The 27526-nt window shown below is 41.2% G+C and overlaps 1 protein-coding gene across 2 annotated transcripts in view; it reads right to left on the reverse strand.

Annotated features, from left to right (window-relative positions):
- The window catches only part of LOC131239711 (uncharacterized), a 44517-nt gene that overhangs the window by 11385 nt on the left and 5606 nt on the right, over positions 1-27526 (reverse strand). For both annotated transcript variants that reach the window (XR_009168338.1, XM_058237548.1), the window contains exon 3: positions 6875-6902. Coding sequence is in view for 1 of the 2 variants with exons in the window: in XM_058237548.1 (XP_058093531.1) it covers positions 6875-6902 (28 nt within the window). In the remaining variant the exon portion in view is untranslated. The remainder of the gene's footprint in view (positions 1-6874; positions 6903-27526) is intronic.

Here is a 27526-nt window from a genome sequence, read left to right on the forward strand (position 1 = left end):
TGTCAAATGCCAGGGTTCATTTGGTTGAGCGCTGACTGGGGATCCTCAAATCTGCGACAGGTTCCTCTTATCTTGGTGTTCCAATAGCCAGGGGTAGGGTGAAGAGAGCAGAATTTCAGCCCCTTCTTAGCAAGATTGAGTCCCGAATCAACGGTTGGAAGCCAAAATGCCTCTCTCAGGCAGGTAAAGCCACTCTTATTCGTCATGTGTTGGCGAGCATTCTGGTTCATTCCATGGCAACCTTGCAGTTGTCGTTCCAAGTTGTTGATGAGATGGAAAGCAGTTTTGCCAAGTTTTTCTGGGGTTGGTCAGGCGGCATAAGAAAGATGCATTGGATCAGCTGGAAGCGGATTTCCAAGCCCAAGAGTGAGGGAGCTTTGGGTATTCAATCCTTCAAAGAGATCCTGCTTGGGCGATCAAGTTTAGGCAGGGGAACAGCCCTTGGGCGGCTCTAATGAGATCTAAATATATGTTCGCAACCTCCAAGCTTCAGGCGGAGGCCCAGCGGTCTCGGCTGCCACGTCGCCTATTTAGAAGAGCATCCGTTCGTCCTTTCAATTCCTAGACAGCCAGGTGTAATGCCAGGTGGGGCAGGGAGAGTGTAGCTTGTGGAGAGATAACTAGTCGAGCCTAGGCCAGCTCGTCCAGCACTCTATCAGGCCCATTCCAGAGGAATTGCAGCAGCTGAGAGTTAAAGATTTCCTAGGCCCAAGTGGCCCTCTTCCCCCTTCCTCTGTTTTCTCCTTTCTTCCCCGGGATGTTGTGGACCACATTTTTCAGGGGGGTTTCTGCACATCCGAATCCCAGGATTCCTATTTCTAGCCGTTGGAACCTTCAGGGTTTTTCTCCTTGAAATCAGCGTGGAATGGTGGGCTGAGGAGAAGTTAGATAGATTGGGTCTAGCACTCGAAGCTGCCACCTAAGATTTCCTGCTTTGCTTGGCGAGTCCTGCAAGGTGCGATCCCAACTGAAAGCAGACTACAGTCCAGGGGAATTGGGCTGGCTCCCAAATGCATTTGCTGTAGGCCAGGAGATGATCAGCGTCAGGTAGAGGAGTCCCTGCCGCACCTATTCCTCGATGGTTCCCTCGCTAAAAAGATATGGAATCACTTTGGATCCATCTTTGGGATTGCATTGTTAGAAAATTCAACAGTGGAAGACAGGTTAAGATGTTGGTGGCAAGCCTCCTCTCCTTCAGGTGGTATCGGCTTCCTACGTGGCCTGGCCCCAATCCTCATTCTGTGGGAGATTTGGAAATCTAGGAACGAGATTAGATTTGAAGAAGCCGAGACAAACGAGATACCTAGTGGCTCAAATTTCTAAACCCAGGAGATCCTCATTGGCCTCTGATCTTACATTCCAGGCTCTTGGGATTGAAGCTCATTCTCCTCCTAAGATGGCAACAACTATAGCCAAGTGGCTCCCACAAACTTTTGGTTGTTGCAAGCTGAATGTATATGGTCCGTCCAAAAGTAATCCAGGACTGGCAAGGGGAGGTCGCATCTGTAAAGGTGCGAAGGACCTTTTCTTGTTCGCTTTCACGATTGGATATGGGCTGGGCTCAAACAATATTATTGAAATTAGGGCAATCTGGGATGGTTTAGTCATTTGCTTGGAAAAGGGGCTGAACAGAGTTATAGTCGAATCTGACTCCAAGATGGTAGTGGACCTAATTAATGGGACGATTCAAGGGGATCGCCGCTGGGGATACTGGTAGTCCCGGATCCATAAGATTAAGAGCAGAGGGCATTTTTCCTTCCATCATATTCTCAAGAAAGGCAACGCCCCTGCGGACAGTCTGGCTAAGATTGGGAGTGACCGACAATCGTTTTCCACATTTTCGCATGCAGCAGATCTTCCCCCTCATATTAGGGGCTTAGCCCTGCCAGACAAAGTGGGGTTGGGGTCTATTAGGCAGCACCAGGTGGGCCAATAGGGGTCTCCTGGGCGTTGCGTTGCAGGCTTGGAGTTCGGGTTCCTGTAGTATTTTTTTGTGTTTTTCTTTTTCTCTTTCCTTATGATAGGCCGCCTCTTGGTCCTTTTTTCTGAGAGGAGGCCCGAAGTCAGTTTTGGTGTAAAGTCCGTATCATATATGAAAATCTCATGGGTTTAAAAAATTTATTTAAAAAGAAAAAAAAGAAAAAAAGGTACACACATCATTGTGAGCCACACAGTCGGGGGTCGCACCCACGGTGGTGGATTCGGGATCTCACCTAATCCGCTCCCGGATTATGAGGGTTTAGCGGATTGTGTGGTGTGCCACATGCCACCGACCTTGGCCCTAACCGTGGGGCCCACCTTGATGTAAGTATCCTATATCCACTCTGTCCATCCGTTTTATCAAATCATTCTAGGGCATTATACAAGAAATGAAGCAAATCCAATTATCGAGTGGGCCATACTGTAGGAAATAGTGGTGAATGACCATTAATGGGCCAAGAAAGTTCTAGGCCACATGAGATTTGGATCATCCTCATTTTTGGGATCAATCCCTAAAATGATTTGGAAGAATGGATGGACGGCATGAATAAAACACATACATTATGATGGGGGCCACACAATACCGTCCAATAGCTAGGCCTACTAACGTCGTTAGTATGCAATCTGGATCCACCGAGGTGGGTGGAACCCTGACTGTGAGGCCCACCGTGATGTATGTGACTACATTCATGCTATCCGTTCATATTGAAAGCTCATTTTTAAGCATGATCCGAAAAATGAAGCAGATCCAAATCTCATATGGGCCATAGTACAAGAAAAAATGGTAAATGACCATTAAAAATTTCTTGCAAGCTACAAAAGCTTTGGATTAAGATGATATTTGCGTGGTCTCTTCATCTAGGTGTTTTTTACCTTATGAACATGTTGGAAAATAAACATTTTGATTGAATCCATGAAGATTTTAATGGTAGGGATTCAATCATGATTGTTTCATAATGGCAAATGTGTCAAATTAATATATTCTAAACATTTCAAACGTCAGTTAACAAATGGGTTGTTCTAGATTCAATACTAGGTTTTCAACTTCAGATTTAGATTTTAGATTCAGAATTCGAACTTCAAATTTAACAAACAGGCCCTAAGTGCGGCCTAGCATCACCCAACACAATGCAGCACTGTCCGTGGGACCCACCTTGATGTATGTATTGTATATCCATGCTATCCATCTGTTGTTTCAGCTCATTTTAGGACATGATTCCAAAAATGAAGTAGATAAAAATCTCCAGTGGACCACATCACAGGAAACAGTGGTGATTGACAATTTAAAAAAATAAATAAATAAATAAAAATTGGCTACAAAAGTTTTGGATCAAGCTGATGACCTTATCAACAGGTTGGATGGAAAATAAACATTATGGTGGGCCCAAGGAAATTTTTAATGGTAAGCATTCAATCATCACTGTTTCCAATGTTGTGACCACCTGAGATTTGGATTTGCTTCATTTTTGGGCTCATGCCCTCAAATGAGGTAGAAAACCAGATGGACAGTGTGGATATACAATACATGCATGAAGGTGGCCCCACAGTCAAGGCCATATCGTGTTGGATGAGGCACTCTCGCTAGCGCTAGGCACAGGACGACTCGACTCGGCAAACTTGACTCTTCCGACTCGTTCAGACCCAACTAGATCCGAACCGATTGGGTGAGTCGATCCGAACCGAGTAGACTTCGTCCAATCCGAACTCAAACCGAGTCGAGTTCGGGTCACCCAGTAACTCGACTAGACTTGATCCGAAACTCGACTCACACACACACACACATAACTTAGATTTGACGTTTTAGATTTGAGATGCCGTGTAGTTGATGAAGAGGTTACAATTCTAGCAGGTGCACCTAGGTTTTGAGTTGTGATTTCAGCCCGTGGATACTCGTTGCACCCGACTACTCGGTGCCGACTCGACCCAACTCGGTACTTGTGACGGGCCGGACTCGGTCCGGATTAGTCCAGGCCAAACCCAAACTTGAATCAGGTCAGGCATGCCGGACTCGGTACCGAGTCGGGTTAAGTTTGGGTCAGGTCTATTTTAAAACTGGATTGAGTCAGGTCGGCCCTAACTCGGTCCGACTCGACTCAATGCCCAACTCAAACTGTCACACCAAATCCGCTCCCTTTTTTTCTTAGAAATATGCTCTTTTCTGGGAATAAAATAGTTGGGGAGACGGACCTCTACCTTGATTTTTGAAAGGGCCCACCGTGATGTATGTGTGAGATCCACTCCAACCATCAAATGAATAATCTCATTTTAGAAGCAGAGCAAAAACGATCAGCCCGACTTGTGATTCAGGTGGGCCACACCAATGGAATTGTTAAGAAAGAGACGTCTACCCTTGATTTGTATACGGCTCACTTTGATGAATATGTAAAATCCACTCCAACCATTAGATGTCACACTAAAAGCTAGATGTGGACCTAAAAATAAGGCCCATAAAAGATTCAAGTGGGCCATGCCAAGGGAAACAATGTGGAAGGTGAGCTTTTCTATACATTATTTACAATCCCATAGTCCCTCTTAGCCACGAATCAGGCTAATTTTTGGTCCATGGGTCTAACATGGGGTGATGCACCTGATGGTCGGGGCAAATTTCACATTAACACCACGGTGGGTTCCACCCAAGATGCCGACTCTTTTCAAATACTTTTTCAAATCCTTCAGTAGACACTAATTAGCATTAATTATTCGTAACTAGTTGTACGTACAACTAGTATGTGAGCATCTCTCTCTCTCTCTCTCTCTCTCTCTCTCTCTCTCTCTCTCTCTCTCTCTATATATATATATATATATATATATATATATATGTCGAGTTGTGTGGGGCCCATCGTGATGTGTGCTGGACATCCACACGGTGCATTTGGTGGGTCCCCTCTATTTTATGGGATATTCCAAAAATCAGTTGTATACGAAACTCAAGTGGATCACACCATCTAAAACTATGTGAAAACATGCCTAAAATATCTAAAAGCACTTGGTGGGGCCCACCTGAGTTTTGGATATGGTTGAAACTTGGTCTGAGTCTGACCCTTCAATCCAAGTGGGACACACACAATGGATGAGCTAGATGTCTGAGCCACATCTCAATGGGCCCCATAAATGATTATGATGGTTTCAATGGGCATGTAACTACTCTCAACTGTTGTCTATGGTGTGGCTCACCTAACTTGTGGATTGACCTAACTTTTAGGCCCATGGCCCACCATGGAATGGTGCATCTGATTGATGGGGTGGATGTCCGACACACATCACGGTGGGACCCACACAGGTCGACCTCATGGGAAGCTCAGATAGATATATATATATATATATATATATAGATATATATATATATATAGAGAGAGAGAGAGAGAGGGAGAGATGCACACACCAAGTCTATCACGCCGCAAAAACCGTGCCCGGGCCCCTGACTCCACTCTTGGGGTGCAACAAGAGGAGGATTTCTTTTTCTTCTTTTTTTTAATGTGCTTAAACAATAGTATCCCATTTTCATTTCACGTACAAAACAATGTCCTACAAGATATCATAGCAAGACCCAAAATATGACAATATGCATGTAACATCCAAATTACATCTTATTCTCAAAATACATCCAAGATTGACATCTTTTCATTTCCCAAAAGGAGAGACCCTAAGCTATGCAATGAGGATCTCTCTCACCCACTCGCCTACGCAGTTTACTAGGGTTTCCTGAAATGCATAAACAACTAGCATGAGCTCAAAAAAAAAAAACAGTAGGTCCATCGGTCGGTCCATGTATGATGCCCTACTATCGGGGACGGGTGGAGGTAGATTTAAGGGGCCCACCGAACGGTCCAAGTAGGAGGAATAGGTATTCGACTGATCGCTACCATTGACCCTACCACCGAGGACGGGTGGATCACGCATAGGCCCACCAGCCAATCTAGGTAGGATGCCCTACTGTCAAGGATGGGTGGTGCTATCGGGATTGTTTCATTGCAATATATGTGGACTGTGGAGTATGGGGATTATGTGGAGAGTAGTTCCTTGTATTCGTTTCTGCATTGCATTCATGCCCATCTTATTCCACCATCTTATTTAATAGCTGCATTTAGCTGATGTATATGATGTTATCCTTAGAATCATTGTGGTATAGAGAGGTGTACCTACTGGGCTCTTTTGAGCTCATACCAGTTGTTTATGCATTTCACGAAACCCTAGCAAACTACATAGGTGAGCAGGTGACGAGAGCTCCTCCTTACATAGCTTAGGGTCTCTCTTTTTGGAAATGAAAAGATGTCAATCTAGGATGTATTTTGAGAACAAGATGTAATTTGGATGTTATATGCATATTGTCATATCTTGGGTCTAGCTATGATACCTTGGATGACCTTGTGTTGTACTTGAAATGAAAAGGGGACACTACTGTTTAACCACGTACAAAATAAATAAAATATCCCCTCTTGTCGCACCCCAAGAGAGTCAAGGGCCCGGGCACCATTTTTGAGGCGTGACAGGCCTAGTAGAATGGAATGGCGAAAAAAATTCATGTAGCCAACCCCAATTAGTGAATAAAGCTTAGATGATGATGATGAACTTATGTTGTGAGTCTTGCAACTGCCACATGACATCTATAATGATGTCGAAAAGGAAAACCATCCAAATTTATTCAGTTACCAATAAGATCTTCTAGAAACTATAAAACAGTAACTCCACCTATGAAGTGCTACCTAATCAGTTTAAAGACATTTTCCACCTAAATAAAAATAAAAATTTAGTATATGAGTCAAGGAAATAGAGAGAGAGAGAGAGGGAGGGAAGGGGGGAGAGAGAGAGAGAGAGAGAGAGAGAGAGAGAGAGAGAGAGAGACAGAGAGACAGAGAGAGAGAGGCCTACAGATGTTAATTGATGGTATGGGTACCTTATTTTGTTCAGCATGGGATCTCCTTCTGCAGCAGAAAGATTAGTGACATCAGAAGAATGGTATCTAAAACACTAACTAGCTAGCATCTCTATCAAGACACACACACACACACACACAAAAAAAAAAAAAAAAAAAACCAACAACACCAGTTAACAGAATAATAAGGGGCCAAAAGTGTCATCCAAAAACATCAAACAGATAAAGCTCTGATAAATAACAATTGCTGGTATGAGTATAGGAATAAAAGTCATATTTGGAATGCAAATGGTCTAGATTCCACAGTTTAAGAAGACCAATCGGCAAACTGATCGTGCAATCAGAAGACCAATCGTCAAACTGATCTCGCAATCGCCATATGAAATAATTCATTACAGCAAAACAAAACAACTAATACAGAAGATGCATAGCATCAAGTTATATGATACTCGCCCCGAGTACCATATGCACAATATACTTGGGTTTCCAGTTCCTAGAACTGAGGCACATGGTTCAGTGATCCAGACCCAATGGTCTGACGCAATCAATCACAGGACCTTGGTCCAAAGCCTCTCAAATCAGATGATGCCAGCCACCTATTTGGGCCTTCTTCAGTTTGTTGAGGCTAATAAAAATGGCACCTCATCCACTCGATGTTAAAAAAGCCTTCCTACATGGTGATCTTTAGGAGGAACTGTATATTGCATTACCTCCAGGCATTATCTTGGGGAGAGAGGAAAAGTTTGCTTGTTAAAGAAGGCAATTTACAGTTTAAAGCAATCTCCTCAAGCATGGTTCATGAAGTTCAATATTGTTGTTCTTGAGTTGGGTTCAGGAGGAGAATTTTTTATCATTCGGTATTATTATAAAAAAATGAAAAAAAGTTCTCCACAACCATTGTGCTAGTTTACGTGGATGATATTGTCCTTACTGGTGACAATGAAGAGGATATTTGGGAAGCTAAATCCTATCTGTTAAGCCTACTTGATATTAAAGATATTGGGATCTTCATATCTCAGAGGAGGTACGTGCTCGATCTCCTCACAGATACGGGTAGTATGTTAGAAGCAAGTCATGCAAAATCTCCAATTGAAGTTAATCATCACCTTCATGATCAGCAGTCTAAAGCTCCAGGTGATGCAGGCACTTATCAGCATCTTGTAGGTCAGTTAATTTACTTCACAATTACCCTTGAAATATTGCATTAGTAAGCCAATTCACTAATGCTCCCTGCTCTCATAATCTAGAAGCTATTTAACGTAACAACCACTAATGAATCATTTTACGGCCTACACTCTTTATCTCAAGTTTGGATCGAACTAATCCATTGACACATAATTATTCTCCAATACCTGAAATTTGCTCCAAGATAAGGACTGGTATATTCTTGTTATGGTCGCCTAAACTTGAGTGGGTACAATGATGATGATTGGGCCGGTTGATCCAACGATAGATCTACCCAAAGTGACAAATCTCATTCTCGATAATTTCTTGGCCTAGAATTTTCTCGAGCGATTTTGAGATTTTGAGATTTTTCTTGGGATATTATCGAGAAAACCTCACTAATTTTTTTAAATAAAATATTTATTAAATATTAGTAAATAATCTTAAGATATTAAATATATATTTATATAACGACTTCTTTCAACTTACAGATCTACAATAACTATTGTGGGATTAAACTCATGAAAGAGGGATTAAGCAAGGACTAAGACATGAGACAAATGTATCAGAAAATCAGTTTGGTTTTATGCCAAGTCTACCATCGAAGTTATTTTCCTACTTAAGACAATTGATGGAAAAATATAGAGAGATGAGGAAGGATCTCCATGATGGGGACATCACGTGCACACGCGCACTCACGCCGCCCCCCTACGCACGTACGTACGTAGAAGGAGGACCCCACCATTGATCTGGCTCGATGACGACGTTCAGGGAAGGCCTCCTAGCTAGAAGTCAAGTTTTGGTTCAGAAAAGTGACCCGATAGTCAAGAAAAGCCCACCATGAGATCTCATGATCGTGGCCCACTCGTCGGATTGGTTTTATATCTTAGGTTTTGCTTATTGTTATTATTTATAACATCTTGAACGCTTTAGATTTTCTTATTTAGTTTTTATTTTAGTTTACTTCATCGCCAAGTAATAGGTGTCGCACATGGTGCGAGTTTTGGGGTATAGGGTTCTCCCTATAAATAAGCACCCCTTGTAGTTCTTTTCATTCATCGAAGTTAATAAAAAATTCCTGCTTTATTTTTCTGCTCTCTTCGTGAGTTGTGGAAGAATTCAAAAGTCGGTGCGAAGCCCTCCCTTTTCGAATGGCTAACTACCGTGGTGCGAAGCCACATCGATCCCAATTCATCCCCATCTTCCATCATCTTTTTTCCCATCTTCCCCCACCATCCGTACTTCGAATTTGTCCTTTTGTTGCATCAGATTTCTTCATTACAGCAGGTTTCCAGATTTCGGCCCCCAGGCGAGCTGAAACTTCAGCGGAGCACCACGCACAAACCGTACATCGGATCGAGCTGAGATTTGGGGGTTTTGGAGTCCATCCCTGGCCGACCAGGGCCAAGGTGGCCTTTTTCTGAATAGTGGGCCCCACACACGTGCGGCCGGGATCACACGCACGTCCGTCTAGGCCATTGTTGCTGTCCACACGCGGGATCATCTTTTGGCTCAGGTTTTTATCCTCTCATAGTCGTTTTTCATGAATCCTAACCCTAGATTACATGATCCCTAATTGATTTGCCCATTTTTATCACCTTAGGGTTCCTTGAATTGAAATTAGGGAATCCCTTGGATTAGGGACTGATTTTTATGCATGAGTAGTTGATTTTAATTCCCTTTGACATCGTTTGGTTTATAATTTTTATTGGTCCAGTCCCAGCCTGTGTCAGCTTAGACCCGCAAAGATTCCCCTTTTTAATTGAATGTTTGGATTTTCATGTGGGACGTGGAATTTGTGTGATTGTTTCTGAATTGGTAGGATATAAGCCTGAAATCTTGCATATCATATTTAATTTTCCATGTCCTGCATCAAATTTGGTATCAGAGCCTAGGGTTCTTATAGGGGAATTCATTACATGTTTAGGGTTTGGTTGTTTATGTCCATTACGCATCAATTCTCACCATATATGGTTGTTTAGAGGTCCATAAACCCTGCTGAAATTTTCTGTTATCCCCTTATTTGAATTATTTTAGAAATTAACTTAGTTTTCTATTTCTAAGTTTAGAAACTTTCCTTTTCTGTTTTTTTATAAACTAATTTTTTAGAAACTTTCCTAATCTGGATTGAGTCAGGTCGGCCCTAACTCGGTCCGACTCGACTCAATGCCCAACTCAAACTGTCACACCAAATCCGCTCCCTTTTTTTCTTAGAAATATGCTCTTTTCTGGGAATAAAATAGTTGGGGAGACGGACCTCTACCTTGATTTTTGAAAGGGCCCATCATGATGTATGTGTGAGATCCACTCCAACCATTAAATGAATAATCTCATTTTAGACGCAGAGCAAAAACGATCAACCCGACTTGTGATTCAGGTGGGCCACACCAATGGAATTGTTAAGAAAGAGACGTCTACCCTTGATGTGTATACGGCTCACCTTGATGAATATGTAAAATCCACTCCAACCATTAGATGTCACACTAAAAGCTAGACGTGGACCTAAAAATAAGGCCCATAAAAGATTCAAGTGGGCCATGCCAAGGGAAACAATGTGAAAGGTGAGCTTTTCTATACATTATTTACAATCCTATAGTCCCTCTTAGCCACGAATCAGGCTAATTTTTGGTCCATGGGTCTAACATGGGGTGATGCACCTGATGGTCAGGGCAAATTTCACATTAACACCACGGTGGGTTCCACCCAAGATGCCAACTCTTTTCAAATACTTTTTCAAATCCTTCAGCAGACACTAATTAGCATTAATTATTCGTAACTAGTACGTACAACTAGTATGTGAGCATCTCTCTCTCTCTCTCTCTCTCTCTCTCTCTCTCTCTCTCTCTCTCTCTCTCTCTCTCTCTCTATATATATATATATATATATATATATATATGTCGAGTTGTGTGGGGCCCATCGTGATGTGTGCTAGACATCCACACGGTGCATTTGGTGGGTCCCCTCTATTTTATGGGATATTCCAAAAATCAATTGTATAGGAAACTCGAGTGGATCACACCATCTAAAACTACGTGAAAACATGCCTAAAAATCTAAAAGCACTTGGTGGGGCCCACCTGAGTTTTGGATATGGTTGAAACTCGGTTTGAGTCTGACCCTTCAATCCAAGTGGGACACACACAATGGATGAGCTAGATGTCTGAGCCACATCTCAATGGGCCCCATAAATGATTATGATGGTTTCAATGGGCGTGTAACTACTCTCAATTGTTGTCTATGGTGTGGCTCACCTAACTCGTGGATTGACCTAACTTTTAGGCCCATGGCCCACCATGGAATGGTGCATCTAATTGATGTGGTGGATGTCCGACACACATCACGGTGGGACCCACACAGGTCGACCTCATGGGAAGCTCAGATATATATATATATATATATATATATATAGAGAGAGAGAGAGAGAGAGAGAGAGAGAGAGAGAGAGAGAGATGCACACACACCAAGTCTATCACGCCGCAAAAACCATGCTCGGGCCTTAGACTCCACTCTTGGGGTGCAACAAGAGGAGGATTTATTTTTCTTCTTTTTTTTTAATGTGCTTAAACAATAGTATCCCATTTTCATTTCACGTACAAAACAATGTCCTACAAGGTATCATAGCAAGACCCAAAATATGACAATATGCATTTAACAGCCAAATTACATCTTATTCTCAAAATACATCCTAGATTGACATCTTTTCATTTCCCAAAAGGAGAGACCCTAAGCTATGCAATGAGGATCTCTTGTCACCCACTCGCCTACGCAGTTTACTAGGGTTTCCTGAAATGCATAAACAACTAGCATGAGCTCAAAAAAAAACCAGTAGGTCCATCGGTCGGTCCATGTATGATGCCCTACTATCGGGGACGGGTGGAGGTAGATTTAAGGGGCCCACCGAACGGTCCAAGTAGGAGGAATAGGTATTCGACTGATCGCTACCATTGACCCTACCACTGAGGATGGGTGGATCATGCATAGGCCCACCAGCCGATCTAGGTAGGATGCCCTACTGTCAAGGATGGGTGGTGCTATCGGGATTGTTTCATTGCAATATATGTGGACTGTGGAGTATGGGGATTATGTGGAGAGTAGTTCCTTGTATTCGTTTCTGCATTGCATTCATGCCCATCTTATTTAATAGCTGCATTTACCTGATGTATATGATGTTATCCTTAGAATCATTGTGGTATAGAGAGGTGTACCTACTGGGCTCTTTTGAGCTCATACCAGTTGTTTATGCATTTCACGAAACCCTAGCAAACTGTATAGGCGAGCAGGTGACGAGAGCTCTTCATTGCATAGCTTAGGGTCTCTCTTTTTGGAAATGAAAAGATGTCAATCTAGGATGTATTTTGAGAACAAGATGTAATTTGGATGTCATATGCATATTGCCATATCTTGGGTCTAGCTATGATACCTTGGATGACCTTGTGTTGTACTTGAAATGAAAAGGGGACACTACTGTTTAACCACGTACAAAATAAATAAAATATCCCCTCTTGTCGCACCCCAAGAGAGTCAAGGGCCCGGGCACCATTTTTGAGGTGTGACAGGCCTAGTAGAATGGAATGGCGAAAAAATTTCATGTAGCCAACCCCAATCAGTGAATAAAGCTTAGATGATGAACTTATGTTGTGAGTCTTGCAACTGCCACATGACATCTATAATGATGTCGAAAAGGAAAACCATCCAAATTTATTCAGTTACCAATAAGATCTTCTAGAAACTATAAAACAGTAACTCCACCTATGAAGTGCTACCTAATCAGTTTAAAGACATTTTCCACCTAAATAAAAATAAAAATTTAGTATACGAGTCAAGGAAATAGAGAGAGAGAGGGAGGGAGGGAGGGAGGGAGGAAAGAAGGAGAGAGAGAGAGAGAGAGAGAGAGAGGCCTACAGATGTTAATTGATGGCATGGGTACCTTATTTTGTTCAGCATGGGATCTCCTTCTGCAGCAGAAAGATTCGTGACATCAGAAGAATGGTATCTAAAACACTAACTAGCTAGCATCTCTATCAAGACACACACACACACACACACACACACACACACACACACACACACACACAAAAAAACCCAACAATACCAGTTAACAGAATAATAAGGGGCCAAAAGTGTCATCCAAAAACATCAAACAGATAAAGCTCTGATAAATAACAATTGCTGGTATGAGTATAGGCGTAAAAGTCATATTTGGAATGCAAACGGTCTAGATTCCACAGTTTAAGAAGACCAATCAGCAAACTGATCGTGCAATCAGAAGACCAATCGTCAAACTGATCTCGCAATCGCCATATGAAATAATTCATTACAGCAAAACAAAACAACTAATACAGAAGATGCATAGCATCAAGTTATATGATACTCGCCCCGAGTACCATATGCACAATATACTTGGGTTTCCAATTCCCAGAACTGAGGCACATGGTTCAGTGATCCAGACCCAATGGTCTGACGCAATCAATCACAGGACCTTGGTCCAAAGCCTCTCAAATCAGATGATGCCAGCCACCTATTTGGGCCTTCTTCAGTTTGTTGAGGCTAATAAAAATGGCACCTCATCCACTCGATGTTAAAAAAGCCTTCCTACATGGTGATCTTTAGGAGGAAGTGTATATTGCATTACCTCCAGGCATTATCTTGGGGAGAGAGGAAAAGTTTGCTTGTTAAAGGAGGCAATTTACAGTTTAAAGCAATCTCCTCAAGCATGGTTCATGAAGTTCAATATTGTTGTTCTTGAGTTGGGTTCAGGAGGAGAACTTTTGATCATTCGGTATTATTATAAAAAAATGAAAAAAACGAAAAACAAAAGTCAGGGCACCACAACCATTGTGCTAGTTTACGTGGATGATATTGTCCTTACTGGTGACAATGAAGAGGATATTTGGGAAGCTAATCCTATCTGTTAAGCCTACTTGATATTAAAGATAATGGGATCTTCATATCTCAGAGGAGGTACGTGCTCAATCTCCTCACAGACACGGGTAGTATGTTAGAAGCAAGTCATGCAAAATCTCCAATTGAAGTTAATCATCACCTTCATGATCAGCAGTCTAAAGCTCCAGGTGATGCGGGCATTTATCAGCATCTTGTAGGTCAGTTAATTTACTTCACAATTACCCTTGAAATATTGCATATGCAATTAGTGTGGTAAGCCAATTCACTAATGCTCCCTGCTCTCATAATCTAGAAGCTATTTAACGTAACAACCACTTATGAATCATTTTATGGCCTACACTCTTTATCTCAAGTTTGGATCGAACTAATCCATTGACACATAATTATTCTCCAATACCTGAAATTTGCTCCAAGATAAGGACTGGTATATTCTTGTTATGGTCGCCTAAACTTGAGTAGGTACAATGATGATGATTGGGCCGGTTGATCCAACGATAGATCTACCCAAAGTGACAAATCTCATTCTCAATAATTTCTTGGCCTAGAATTTTCTAGAGTGATTTTCAGATTTTGAGATTTTTCTTGGGATATTATTGAGAAAACCTCACCAATTTTTTTAAATAAAATATTTATTAAATATTAGTAAATAATCTTAAGATATTAAATATATATTTATATAATGACTTCTTTCAACTTACAGATCTACAATAACTATTGTGGGATTAAACTTATGAAAGAGGGATTGAGCAAAGACTAAGGCATGAGACAAATGTATCAGAAAATCAGTTTGGTTTTATGCCAAGTCTACCATCGAAGTTATTTTCCTACTTAAGACAATTGATGGAAAAATATAGAGAGATGAGGAAGGATCTCCGCATGGTCTTTATTGACTTCGAGAAAGCTTATGATAGGGTCCCTAGAGAGTCAATCTCGTGGGTGTTGGGAAAGCAAGGGGTTTCAAGAGAATATATTGGCATGATTAAGGACATGTACGAGGGAGCAGTAACAAATGTGAGGACCTCTAGTGGAGAGAAAAGTTTGTTCCCAATTACTATAGGCTTGCACCATGGATCAGCATCGAGCCCGTACCTTTTTGCATTGGTTATGAATAAGTTAACAAGGCATTTGCAAGAAGAGATCCCATGGTGTATGTAATTTGCAGATGACATAGTTTTGATTGACAAGACAAGGGGAGACGTAAACACAAGCTAGGTTTATGGAGGGGTGGTTTAGAATCTAAACGATTTAAAATTAGTCAAACTAAAACAGAGTATATGAAATGAAATTTCAGTAACAATAGGAGTGGGAGCAAGGAATTAGTTGAGATTGTTGACCAAGAAGTTTCCCAAAATAACCACTTTTGATATCTTGGGCCGATAATTCAACAGAATGGAGAGTTTGAGAAGGATGTTGCCCATTGAATTCAAGCAGGGGTGGTACATATTGATTACACATCAAATAATGTCATCATTGATTTAAACCCTTTATTATGTGGTCCGACCTTGCCCCCCTGTTTGCCTATCTTTTAAAGCAGCTCCAAAGCAGTCAACGGAAGACCAAGCCAACAACTAGCAGCAGTGACTTCCACCATTTTGACAATGTTTGGCTCAAATTTGGTTGTGTGTGTATGTGTTATGCCGAGGATGCTAGAGTTGGATGCGACTCGTGTCAATCGTCAAATGGATTTATAAGGATACGATCGTCGATCTTTTCATATCTACATTAATGCAGATAATGATGCCAGCTAAATTCCCTAGACAAAAGCTGTAGAAAATTATCGTCAATCGATAGGGCATTGCCACCTGGAAGTCGTTGGTACAATTTTCCAAAAAAGTGGCTACATCTCTTCCCATTTAGGTTAAATGTGAAGAGAATGTTTGGGGCATTGTTTACACTTGATCTAACATTGTCAGATCGAAGGATACAGATGATGCCACATGACAGTAATATCTTAGAATAAGACAAATACAAGATCTTCTTGGCTACTTTGACGGTTGAATTCAATCGAAACTAAAGAGTCATAATTAGTTAGAAAAGGCCAAGTCCAGCTAGTTACTGTCACAGGACACATGTCACACGAACGAGATTCACGGTAAAATCTGAAAAGATCACAATAAGCTATATGCCATAACGGTCACAACCGATAAGAGTAAGGTGAGGACAAACCCAAGTTGGCCGATTTAGCTGCCACACGATGCACGTTCGAGCGAGAGAAAAGATAGCTACCATCTACACGTGGCAAAACATGGAAGGCTCCAACCCATGTAGTAGCCTAAAGACATGCGCATGACAGATGGCCAATCAGTAGTCACCGTTTGCTACGCTTGGAGGAATGTGATAGGCCACGACTACCTAATGACCTAGACGGTTATTTACACTTCGGCAAACATGGGAAAGTGGTTACAAAGATGATTCTCCAGCAATCGCCCGAGAAATTCTATAAATAGGAGAAAGATTAAAGAGCTCTGAGCCCTCACCAACACAACTCTACAGCACAACACTGCTTATCTTTGTCCTCAAGGACCCTTTAGTTTAGTTTAGCTCTCCCTCGCTCACCAATGCCACACTACTCTCCCCATGGATCTTAGCTCTTAACTTAGTGTAATTCCCTTCATCCACACCATGCTATCGGATTGCAAGGAAGAGTAGTGATAGTTGTTTGTTTAGTTCTCCACTGCTCATCAATATCGCTGCTCTCAGCGTGGATTAGTTTAGATTCCTTCACCTACGCCGCAGTCGTTGGACCACGCGGAGAATTATGCGTAATTAATTTCTTCATTGACTTCATTGTCGGGGCAATCTTTTGTTCGTAAGTGTTTACTTGTGAACATTTTAATGCAATTCCAATTCTCTTATCTCTTAAATCTTTTATCTCTATTGCATTATTGTTGAATGACCATCGCTATCACGGTTGTAGAAAGTCTTTTTTACCAAAAGGCAAAAAGAACTCAAAGAAGGATGAACCCTCTCTGTCGCAGATCGTCTAGCCTCAATAGACAGCTGAGAAGATATTATATTTGTCTTACTCTAAGATATTGCTATCACGTGGCATCATATGTATCATTTGATTTGACACCATCAAATCAAGTAGAAACAATGTCATCCATGTGTTTTCGCATTCAACTGAAATGAAAAGAAACATAGCCGCTTTTTTAGGAAACCGCACCAACGGCTTCCATGTGGTTGCGCCCTATCGTTTGATGACCCCTCTCTACAACTTGTCTCGAGAATTTGGCTGGCATTATTATTTGCATTAAATGAAAATATGAAAAGACTGATAATCGTATCCTTATAAATCCATTTGATGATCGGTTCTAGCCACATCCGCTCTGGCACGCTCAGCACAACACATGCGCCAAACATTGTCAAAATGGTGGAAGTCACAATTGTCGGCTTGGTCATTGGAGAACTGCTTTGGAGCTATTTTAAAACATGGGCAAAAAGACAAGCAAATGAAGATCCTTCAACCACTCTTGAAAGGTCACATATTTGTACCATCGAAGGGTCACATCCTTCCATTGTCAACATAATCTCAGTACAGCTCCTGCTACATGGCGACACTTGACCAGTGGACTGTAAGAGCTAACATTTGATTTTTCAAAGTTCAACTTCATGTCGGTGAGTAGATTGGTGAATTCGGTTTGTGATGGCTTTGGGTGTGTGTAAGAGCTAACATTTGATTTTCCGAATGCTATGTGGCGACTGGTGGATGGATGGATTTTGTGTGGCGGGGGGATGTTTGTTGGTTTTGTTATGTTTGGCTATTAGTTGTTTTTACAGGGCTGGTGGATGAGATGATTTGTGGCTATCTGCTTATCGGTGGCCTGATGGGTTTATTGTCAGTTTTTTGGTGGGTTTTGGGCTCATCGCCATTTTACAATGTGTGGTTTGGATTGGTTGTTGCTTGGGACCCAATGTGTGGGTCCTTGTTCAGCATTATGCATATTTTTTCTTAGGCATGGCCCCCACATTCTTTTTGGGCCTACTCTCGTTTATAGGACCCTCTAATCCAATCTCACAATGATCAGAGCCGTCCATCCAACTCTTGGTCAGCATCTACACTACCGATGATCCAATGCCCGTACAATAACCATATCGGCCGTTCATGTTATGAGAAGAACCTAAACAACAATTGAGATCGTCCATTCAAACAACAATTGGAGTCATCTTCTCGGTAAATTTGAACGGCTCATCGACAAGCCCACACAAGGTACAAAGCACTATACAATGCATCACGACCGTTCCACACTATACACATGTGTACGCGGCCCTCATGTGACCCCAACAACAAGACGTTATGCGTCTTTGGAACAAGTTACACTCCTCCCCATTCACGCCTTCTACTCAGACGCCGTTACATAGCTATGACAGGAATCAAAGACAAACTCCATCCTTATAAGTTGAAGCCCACCCATCAGGGTCGTTCAAACCATGGAACCCTCCAACGTCCATCAGCCCTTGCTTTCTAGATAAACGGATCAAGCCACACCACCAACCATTGAATCTATCCCTATTCTAATTGTGAACCTTAGAAATAACTGTGTATGACGTCTATCCCGATGGATGGTATTCAAAAGCAAATCATTCACATGCGCAAACTCAACAAAGATGCAGACGGTTGCAATGCCTTGCCCATCTCTAGCAGCAAATCCAAGCCGTATTAGCCATTGATCTAAGACAATCATCAAGAATCCAAACCATCAGCCGATCATTATTCTCAAACTACATGAATATGCATCTATTTGGACCGTTCTTCGCATGGACTTTCAATTATATCACCTAAGAAAGATGTTTTAACATGTTGTCTGTTGCACGTGTGCAAAGCGTAAACGAGAGAAGGGCCCAACCGACATTGTTCCGTTGGAACTCTCTAGCGTGGACAACGGGTATTCCAATACAAGAAGAAATCTTGAATTTGGTTTCTCCACACGTGGTAGCACACACATGAGTAAGCGGTGGGAGGATACAGTTTCCCATGGGCACGTGCGTGCATATATTGGAAGAGAGAAGTGCTGAGGAGTCGGTGGGTCTTGTATATAAAAAAGGGAGGGTGTTAGCCATGGGCTGATGTGGAGAGAGAGAGAGAGAGAGAGAGAGAGAGAGAGAGAGGAAAGGAGGGTCGTCCAGCCTAGCTTGGGGCGCGGAGCACTCAAGCAAAAACACCGGGTTCGAATTCATTCGGGTGATATTCGAACTGATTCTGCAATGTGAGTGAACGTTCTCACTTGATTCCTTCATTGCGATCCTCCTCACTTGATTCATTTGTTGTTAAATTCTATTTCTTTCAATTCCAATTCCAATTCCTTCTTATTTGTCTAATTTCACGTTCTTCTATCATTGCCTCTAGATTTTGAAGTTCTTGATCCTAGGTAAGAGATAGTTCCTTGTTTCCCTCCTTAATTGGATTTTTTATGCACATTACTGCGTCTTTTGATTCATGTCTAGCCTTTATGCTTCGGGTGCAGCCATTTTACCTCGGGTTTTGCCCTTTCGGTTGTAGGATAGCCCTTTTCTTTTTGCTTTGAGGGCTTCCCTTTACTGTCATTACTTGATTCTCCATAGTTCTAATCCATTCCCTGAATTATTTGATTCCTTGGAATGGCCTCTTGTTGAATAACTTGAATGTCAACATCCCGAATCCTTACTCTTGTGTACTCTCTTTATCTATGTTGAAATCTCGTACTGTTATAATTCATTGCATTGTTAATGTATTACATTATTGATTTGGAATGGATTTTCAGTTAAGTTGTTCATTCATGTATATCACATGCATCATGATCATGGTATGCTTGAACTTGAATTGTTGATTTGCATTACAAGTGCTTGAGGATTGATTTGCATTGCATCATCATGGAATATATGTTATTCGGACTGGATATTTGGAATTTGGATTTTAGTTGGAAGATAAATCAGTGATGTGTGGTTGATTGGCCGCCTCGTTAGACCAGTTGGGTGAGCATCTAAGGACTACAAAGGGTACCTAATGTTAGAGTCGTACGAGATCTGGTCATTCCGTTGGTTAATTTTCTTGGTTGGATTGGTGGTGCATGGTTGATTTGCTCACCGGTGCACATGGTTGATTTGCCGCCTCGTCGAACCGGTTAGGTGAGCATCTAAGGATTGCAAAAGGTACCTAATGCCAAAGTCGTACAAGATCCTGGTTATCTTACACGTCTTGTCAGACCAGTTAGGCGAGCATAGTTGATTTGTGAAATGCACCTAAAGTCTAGAGCCCCTGCATGATCATAGACAAGTGAATTTAAGTACACACCTCACTGTACCGGTTAGGTGAGCATGGTTGATTTGCGAAAGGTACCTAACGTCTAGAGGCATGCGAGTTCGTGGAAAACTATTAATTAGATTTGGTTATGCTTTACATTGCCTACACTATTTCATTCATATCATTATGGCATCATGATTCATTAATTACATCTTGGTGTAAGTGACATCCATGTCGTTATTCCGTTAAAATCATGTTTACTCGTCTGTTATTTATTAATTCCGTATGATTTACCTCTTGGAATTCAACTGTGGGGGATATGATCTCACTAGGCTTCTAGCTCACCAAATTAACAACACTTGCAAGTTTACAGGATGAGAGAGAAGTTGGAGATGAAGAATACCTAGACGACTGCTTCTAGTAGAAATAGATTCTAGTTTATTTTTATATTTTGAAGGATTGTAATAAACTTAAAGTAGTAAGAGTAAGGTGAGGATTTAATACGAGCGATGGATTTCAAAGTAAGATTTATAAAGTTAAATTTTAAGGTTCAAGTTATTTTTATTGTGGTTTGGATGATTTAATTATAGTTTGGTTTCGATGAATGATAATTTGAATGAGAATATGATGAATGAATACATAAAACATTAGTTCACACCCTAGAACTCGAGATCAGGGTCACCATATTTAGGTTTCGAATTTCAGGGCGTGACAGCGTAGCCTTATCCACAAGTTGGATGGAAAAAATAAAAACATTACAATGGGCCCTAGGAAGTTTTTAATGGTGGGCATTCAATCCTTAATATGTAGTCCACCTGGATTTGGATCTACAACAATTTAGGTACATGCCCTAAAATGATCTAGAAAAATTAATGGACGGCGTGGATACACAACACATATCAAGGTGGGCCCCACGATGTTGTGCACTCAATGTCATACACCAAAGGTGTAAAAAAGAATTTATTTTTATTTAAAAAAAAAAAAAGTGGCTACGGAATAACAGGGACATCAGAGGACCTACTCGAGTGTACCAGAAACGGAGACAATCGCCCACATCAACACAACTTTCTTTGTGGATGGGAGATGAGTTCCAGATGGGGCCCACCGGGCCATTTTGAAGACCCCATATGCATTGGACGTGCATCAAGAAGACCCCAATTTTGGGATGATGCATGTGAGCTGCTTATGAGACTATTTTAGACTTTTAGTCATAGGATTTCTATTTCATGTCAATCCGACCATTGGATCTTGTCGATCAGGCCATCGAGCCACCAAATCTTCTTGATCTAGGCCCCTATACTCTAATCCTCTTTTCTTTATGTTTTTTGTTATTTTTTAGGATTTATTTGATGGTTGGTATTGATAATAAATGTTTTAGTTTTCTTATTTTGGATGATGGGCCACTTTACTTAAGTGAGTGGCATGGTTGTAATTATGTTGAATTTTAATTTCGAATTTTTTAATTATAAAACCACAAGGGGAGTGGAGTTCCAACCCAAGTGGTGTTATTGAGAAGAAAGAAAAAAGAGAGAAGCTCTCTTGTGTGAAGGAATTTTCCTCCTTATTTTCTAGGGTTTTTTTTTTAAAACCCTCCCTTCCAATTAAATTTTAGAAGAGTAGAAGCTTGTTTGGTGGTGGATTATAAGGTACATCCTTCCTCTTCCTCTTCTTCGAAAAGTATTTTTCTTCTTCTCTTGTCTTCCTCTTTTTCCTTCCATTACAAACTTCTAAACCATAGATCTTCAATTTCCTATTGTCCCCAATTTTTAAAAACCCTAAATTCAAAATCCCCAATTCCCGTGAACCCTAATTCTCCATATTTCAGATTTTCCCCTTCCTAACCCTAATCATAAAACCTATTAGTCATTCCCTTGAGTGTGAAACGTGCCTACACTAGATTGGAAGTCCCTACTTCCAAGTGGGCCACTCTTGAACTATTTTATATTTTCGTGCACCGTGTATGTGAAAACCTAGGATCTTCATGTTATAAATCTGAATTTTTGAATCTATTATGAGGATATGCTTGATTTTACAAGTTGATTGTTGAAATAAATGTGTAATTGATCTCTCATCTTACATCCTAGGATAGTTTCTTTCCATCATCCTGCATCACGGAATGACCACATTGTCATTCTCGTTTAAAGAGGAGAGAGAGAGAGAGAGAGATTAAGGAAATGAAAAGAGATGGAGAGTGGGAAAGGGTAGGGGAAAAGGAGATCAAGAGATCGAGAGACTGAGAGAGGGAGTTGGTAGCCGCGGCAACTACAATACCTGCCATAGCAGCGGAAGCAATGGCAGAAGAAGAAGAAGAAGAAGAAGAAGAAAAAGGGTGAAAGAGGTGAGGTTTTTTTTTTTTCTATTTTTTTCATTTTCTTCTCCATCACGGGGCCGTAACCGCTGTTATACCTTGTAATGGCATATACAGGGGCCATAACGGCCATTACGGCTCCATTTTCTCCCCCACCCTACTTCGAACTCGTTTCGCATAATGGCCTTGGCCATTATCGGTACAACTCGGCCATTACAGCCGAAACACAGCCATTTTTGCACATCTTGACTACTTTGCATTCCTAAATTTTCTGAAGTTTATTATGTGTGAATAAGTTAATTGGAGTTGTACACGAGCCAAGCTCGCTCGGTTTAGCTCGATCTAGTTCGATTTGACTCGGCTTAGACAGGGACTCAAGGCGAGCCAAGCTTCATATGACCCAGCTCGTTTGAAAACGAGAAGAGGTCGAGCAGAGTAGAGCTTGAATCGGCTTAGCTCGAAGCTCGATTCCAAGCTTGGTTAGCTCGAGCTCGGCTCAGCTTATATATATATATATATATATATATATATATATATATATAACCAAAAAGAAAAACTAAAGGCCCTACCCCCTTTACAAACCCAACCCGCCGCACCCACCCGAGCTCCTCTCTCTCTCTCTCTCTCTCTCTCTCTCTCTCTCTCTCTCTCCCCACTCAACCACTTGGCCGAGCTCGACTCAACGTCTTGGCCGCATGACCCGCACCCACCAAATCCCCCCCCCCCCCCTCTCTCTCTCTCTCTCTAGCAAGTTTAAGGGTTAGGTTGGGTCGAGTTTGGGGTCGGGAGCTCGAATTGTAAGCTCGAGGGAGAGCTCGAGCTCAAGGGGAGCACGAACGAGTCAAGCCAAGCTCAAATGGTAAGCTCAAGGTCGAGGAGAGCACAAACGAGTCAAGCCAAGCTGGCCCACCTCAACTCGACTCGGCTCAATGTACAACCTTAAAGCTAACCAAATCTAAATTATTCTGTCACATTTTATCCTTCGTATTGTAAATTTTAGGATCTAAAGACGAGAATGATGATTGGTGGAAGGTATGACATGAATGGACTATATTATCTCGATAGTGGAATAACTAGATTTGCACCACGAACAGTTCTCTCCACATCAGTGGCATTTCAAGCTTGGTTATCCTTCCTTAGGTAATTTGAAGAGTCTAGTTCTATTATTGTTTCATGTATCTAGATTAGTGTGTAAGACTTATGAGTTGAGGAAGCATTATAAAGTGTTGTTTCTTCCTCATATAGACAAGTGATGAACCTTTTTACTTAGTACATTCTGATATTTGGAATCCAATTCATCTTACTGGTTTATCTACTTTCAAGTACTTTGTTTTTCTTTATGATTATTCTCGTATAACATGGCTATAGTTGATGAAAGATCAATCAAAAGTATTTTCTTGTTTTAAAGAATTTCTTGTGGAAGCACAAACTCAATTCAATTCTAAAGTTTATGTCCTATGTAATGCAATCTTAATTGCATGCTCCCTAATCAATCAGATGCCTTCATCGATCCTAAATGGAAAGTCACATTTCTCTATCTTTTGTCCTCAAATTATTTCCTACTCTATCCCTCCAAATGTGTTCGGTTATGTGTGTTTGTGCATCAACTTGATCATGTTCATGACAAGTTTGAACCAAGGGATATTAAGCGTATTTTTCTTGATTACTCCTGTACCCAATAGGGATATAAATGTTATAATCCCATCTCTTGGAGACGTTGTGTTAACTGTTAGCTGATGTCACATTCTTTTTTAAAAAATGAATATTTCTCTGAGGAAACCAATACTACTAGTGGAGTTAGGGAGAAGCCTATGCAACATGCAGATCGGCCTTTGCAAATGTGGAGGTAGAGTACACATGCAAGCATGACTTCTATCAATCCTCTTGATCAGTTAAAAGATCACCATTCTTTTGAGTCCTTGCCTACACCATCAAATGAAGGTAATTTACCTATCACTCGTCGTAGGGGTATCCATTCATGAAGTCAACATCATATTTCCAACTTTATTTGCGTCGGCGGTTTATCTCCTTCATTTTGACAATTTGTTGTCTCTATCATATGTGTATATTCCTCATTCTTTCCAAGAGTCTCTGAGTTGTGATGGGCGAAAACAAGTTATGGAAGAAGAGATGACTGCACTCTATCATAATCAAACTTGGACATTAGTTGAATTGCCTATTGGAAAGTGTGCAATTGGGTACAGATGGGTGTATATAGTAAAATACAATTATGATGGCTCAACGGATCATTTAAAGGCCCGATTAGTTGCCAAAGGGTACTATCATAATCTTGCAGTCGACTATCCAAAGACCTCATTTGTGACAAAGTTTTACCGCAAATTTGGATTGGCCACTACATCAGCTTGATGTGAAGAACGCTTTTCTCCACGGATTGCTTGAAGAAGTTTACATGGAGCAACCACATGGGTTTGTTACTCAGGAGGAGTCGGATAAGGTATGTCGTCTCAAGGAATCAATTTATGGCTTAAAACAATCTCCAAGAGCTTAATTCGAAAAGTTTAGTAAGGCGGTATTCAAATTCGAGATGAAACGTACTAGGCCAACCGCTCTGTTTTTGTAAGGCGAAGTGAGATATGCATTGTTGTGTTGGTTATATATATAAACAACATTATCGTGACAAGCAGTTACAATACACGTATTGAAGAAATCTCTGCAACAACATTTTTAAGTGAAGAACTTGGGTCGTCTATAGTATTTCTTGGGCATTGAGGTGGCCAAGTCCAAAGTGGGCATCGATTTGTTAATAAAAATATAAGATGGATTTACTAGATGAGATAAGTCTTTCAGGAGCCAACCCCGTCAAATTCCCATGGATACAAATCAAAAACTTAGTGTGGACCAGGTTGAGTTATTTGATGAGTCAAGGACATATCATCGACCTATTGGAAAATTGATTCATCTAACAATTACCAGACATGTTATTGTATACCCTCCCAGCGTGGTTAGCCAATTTATGTAGGCTCCCCGGGTCCCTCATATAGAGGTCATGTTTCGTATCCTCGCGTATTTAAAGGGAGCCTGGTCGTTGTATCTTCTATAAGCGAAATGGCCATCTTCAAGTGGAATGATATTCTAATGTAGATTGGGTTGGTGTTCCATCTGGTAGGTAATCTACATTTGGCTATTGTAGTTTTGTGGGTTGGTGTTTCTCTCTTATCAATCACGCCGCACACTACATGAAGCTTTCCCTACCGAAGACCTCTGCCGCAAGCTATTCATACCCAAAAGCATCTTTCATTCATTCCCCCCCAAAGCACCCATAGGGTTGCCATCAAAGCCAAACACCTAAGTAACCTTTCCTTCATACCCAAGCTCAACACCATGCATGTGTAATCACCAATTGATCCCTTTCCTTCTACTACTTTTGAAGTCAATATCGCAACAATTTCGTAATAAAAACTCCATATTTACCTTCCAATATTTTGAAAATCTTGTGGTAGAGATGATATTGTTTAGTGTATTTTTCATGAAATTGTCGGGCATTTTCAAAATCCCAGCGATATTTGTCACACTGGGTCTACTAGTGGTTGTTATGCTTTCGTGGGAGGAACCTGGTCATGAAAGAGTGAAAAGCAATGTGGTTGCTTGTTCCTCCATGGAAGCTGAATATTTAGCAATCGTAAATGTGATGTGTGAACTTTTGTGGTTTCAAATAACAAGTTGGTTGGTATCTTTAGCAAAGGTTCCATTCACAATCCTATTCAAGATTTATTGCGCAAGCCGGGCACGTGTGACATTTATTCTCCATCCTGACAGGGAGTGTAAGCAAAGGGTTGCGTGTGCGAGTATTTATTTCAGTACACCTATGATGCAACTTGCCTTTATGGTTTCTTCGGGGTTGAGTGTGGCTATAAATAAAGCATGAGGAGAAGAGTACCGTAAGACTCTTCCTCTTTTTTGTCTCTTGCTTTTCCCTTTCTCCTTTTCTACTTACTGTGTACCATGAAAAGCAACACAGTTGAACATGCATAGCTTTGACTCCTTATTAACCATCTATTCAAAAGCTGCCAAATGAAAGCTTACTAAATTTGAAATTTTGAGGAAACTTTGGGGCAAGGTCGATCAATGGTTGGACCTAACAGTCCAATGGTCTGTAGCACTGAAGGCCATAAGGACCACTTGGTTGCATAGAGGAAGTGTGCAGGCCTAAGAGGAAGGGTGGTCAGCAATTTTGATCTATCAAGCAAATGAACAATTGCCCTGTTGGGCAAGTGGAGGTGGCGCATCAGCAATTCAGAGTCAGTTCCATGGAAGAGCATGCTGGCTGCAAAATATGGCACCACACAAAATGGATGGGGGATAATAAGAGTGAACCAAAGAATGGCCACATTTATTTGGAGCTGTTATTTCTGATGTAGAGATGGATTAAGTGTACTTGAAACAGAATTGGAACGGGGCACAGAATTCGATTCTGGGAAGATTGGTGGTGTGGGGAGATGCCTGTTTGCAAGAAATTCCAGCAGATGTATTCGATTGTGATGCACAAGGAATCAGTCGCTCGGATTTACTACCATCGAAATGGGGATCACTGGATCCTAGCTTCAGAAGAAACCACCATGAAGAGGAGACTAATTCTCCTTCCCATATGCTAAAATTGCTTGAGGAAGTAAACATTCCAATATCAAGAAACAGTTGTAGATGGTGGGTGGCTCTGTGGATGAACCTAAATGGGAGTTTTTTGGTCAAATCGTTTTACAATAGACTCAACATCACTCTAGATCATAGTCCTTCTGAGATGTTTTTTCCATCTCTGGGTTTGGACTGGGTCAATTTCTGTTGGAGGCATCTGCACTCTGCTGGACATGATGTTAGATAAAATCCTCAAATTGGACCATTTGAAGAACAGAGGTCATTCTTTCCGAATAGATGCTCATTGTGTTATGCTTGTGGAGAATGTCCCCCATCTCTTGCTACACTACAGCTTCTCTTGGAAGATATGATCTGTTAAATTTGACTGAATTCGGTAGTTTATAGGTTATCCCATGCTCAGTGAAGAACATGTTCTTCATCCAGTCATCATGCTCCTAGTCACCCATTGGGCTGTTATTTAGAAAGCA

This window comes from Magnolia sinica, chromosome 3, assembly GCF_029962835.1.
Source record: "Magnolia sinica isolate HGM2019 chromosome 3, MsV1, whole genome shotgun sequence".
Taxonomy (NCBI): Eukaryota; Viridiplantae; Streptophyta; class Magnoliopsida; order Magnoliales; family Magnoliaceae; genus Magnolia; species Magnolia sinica.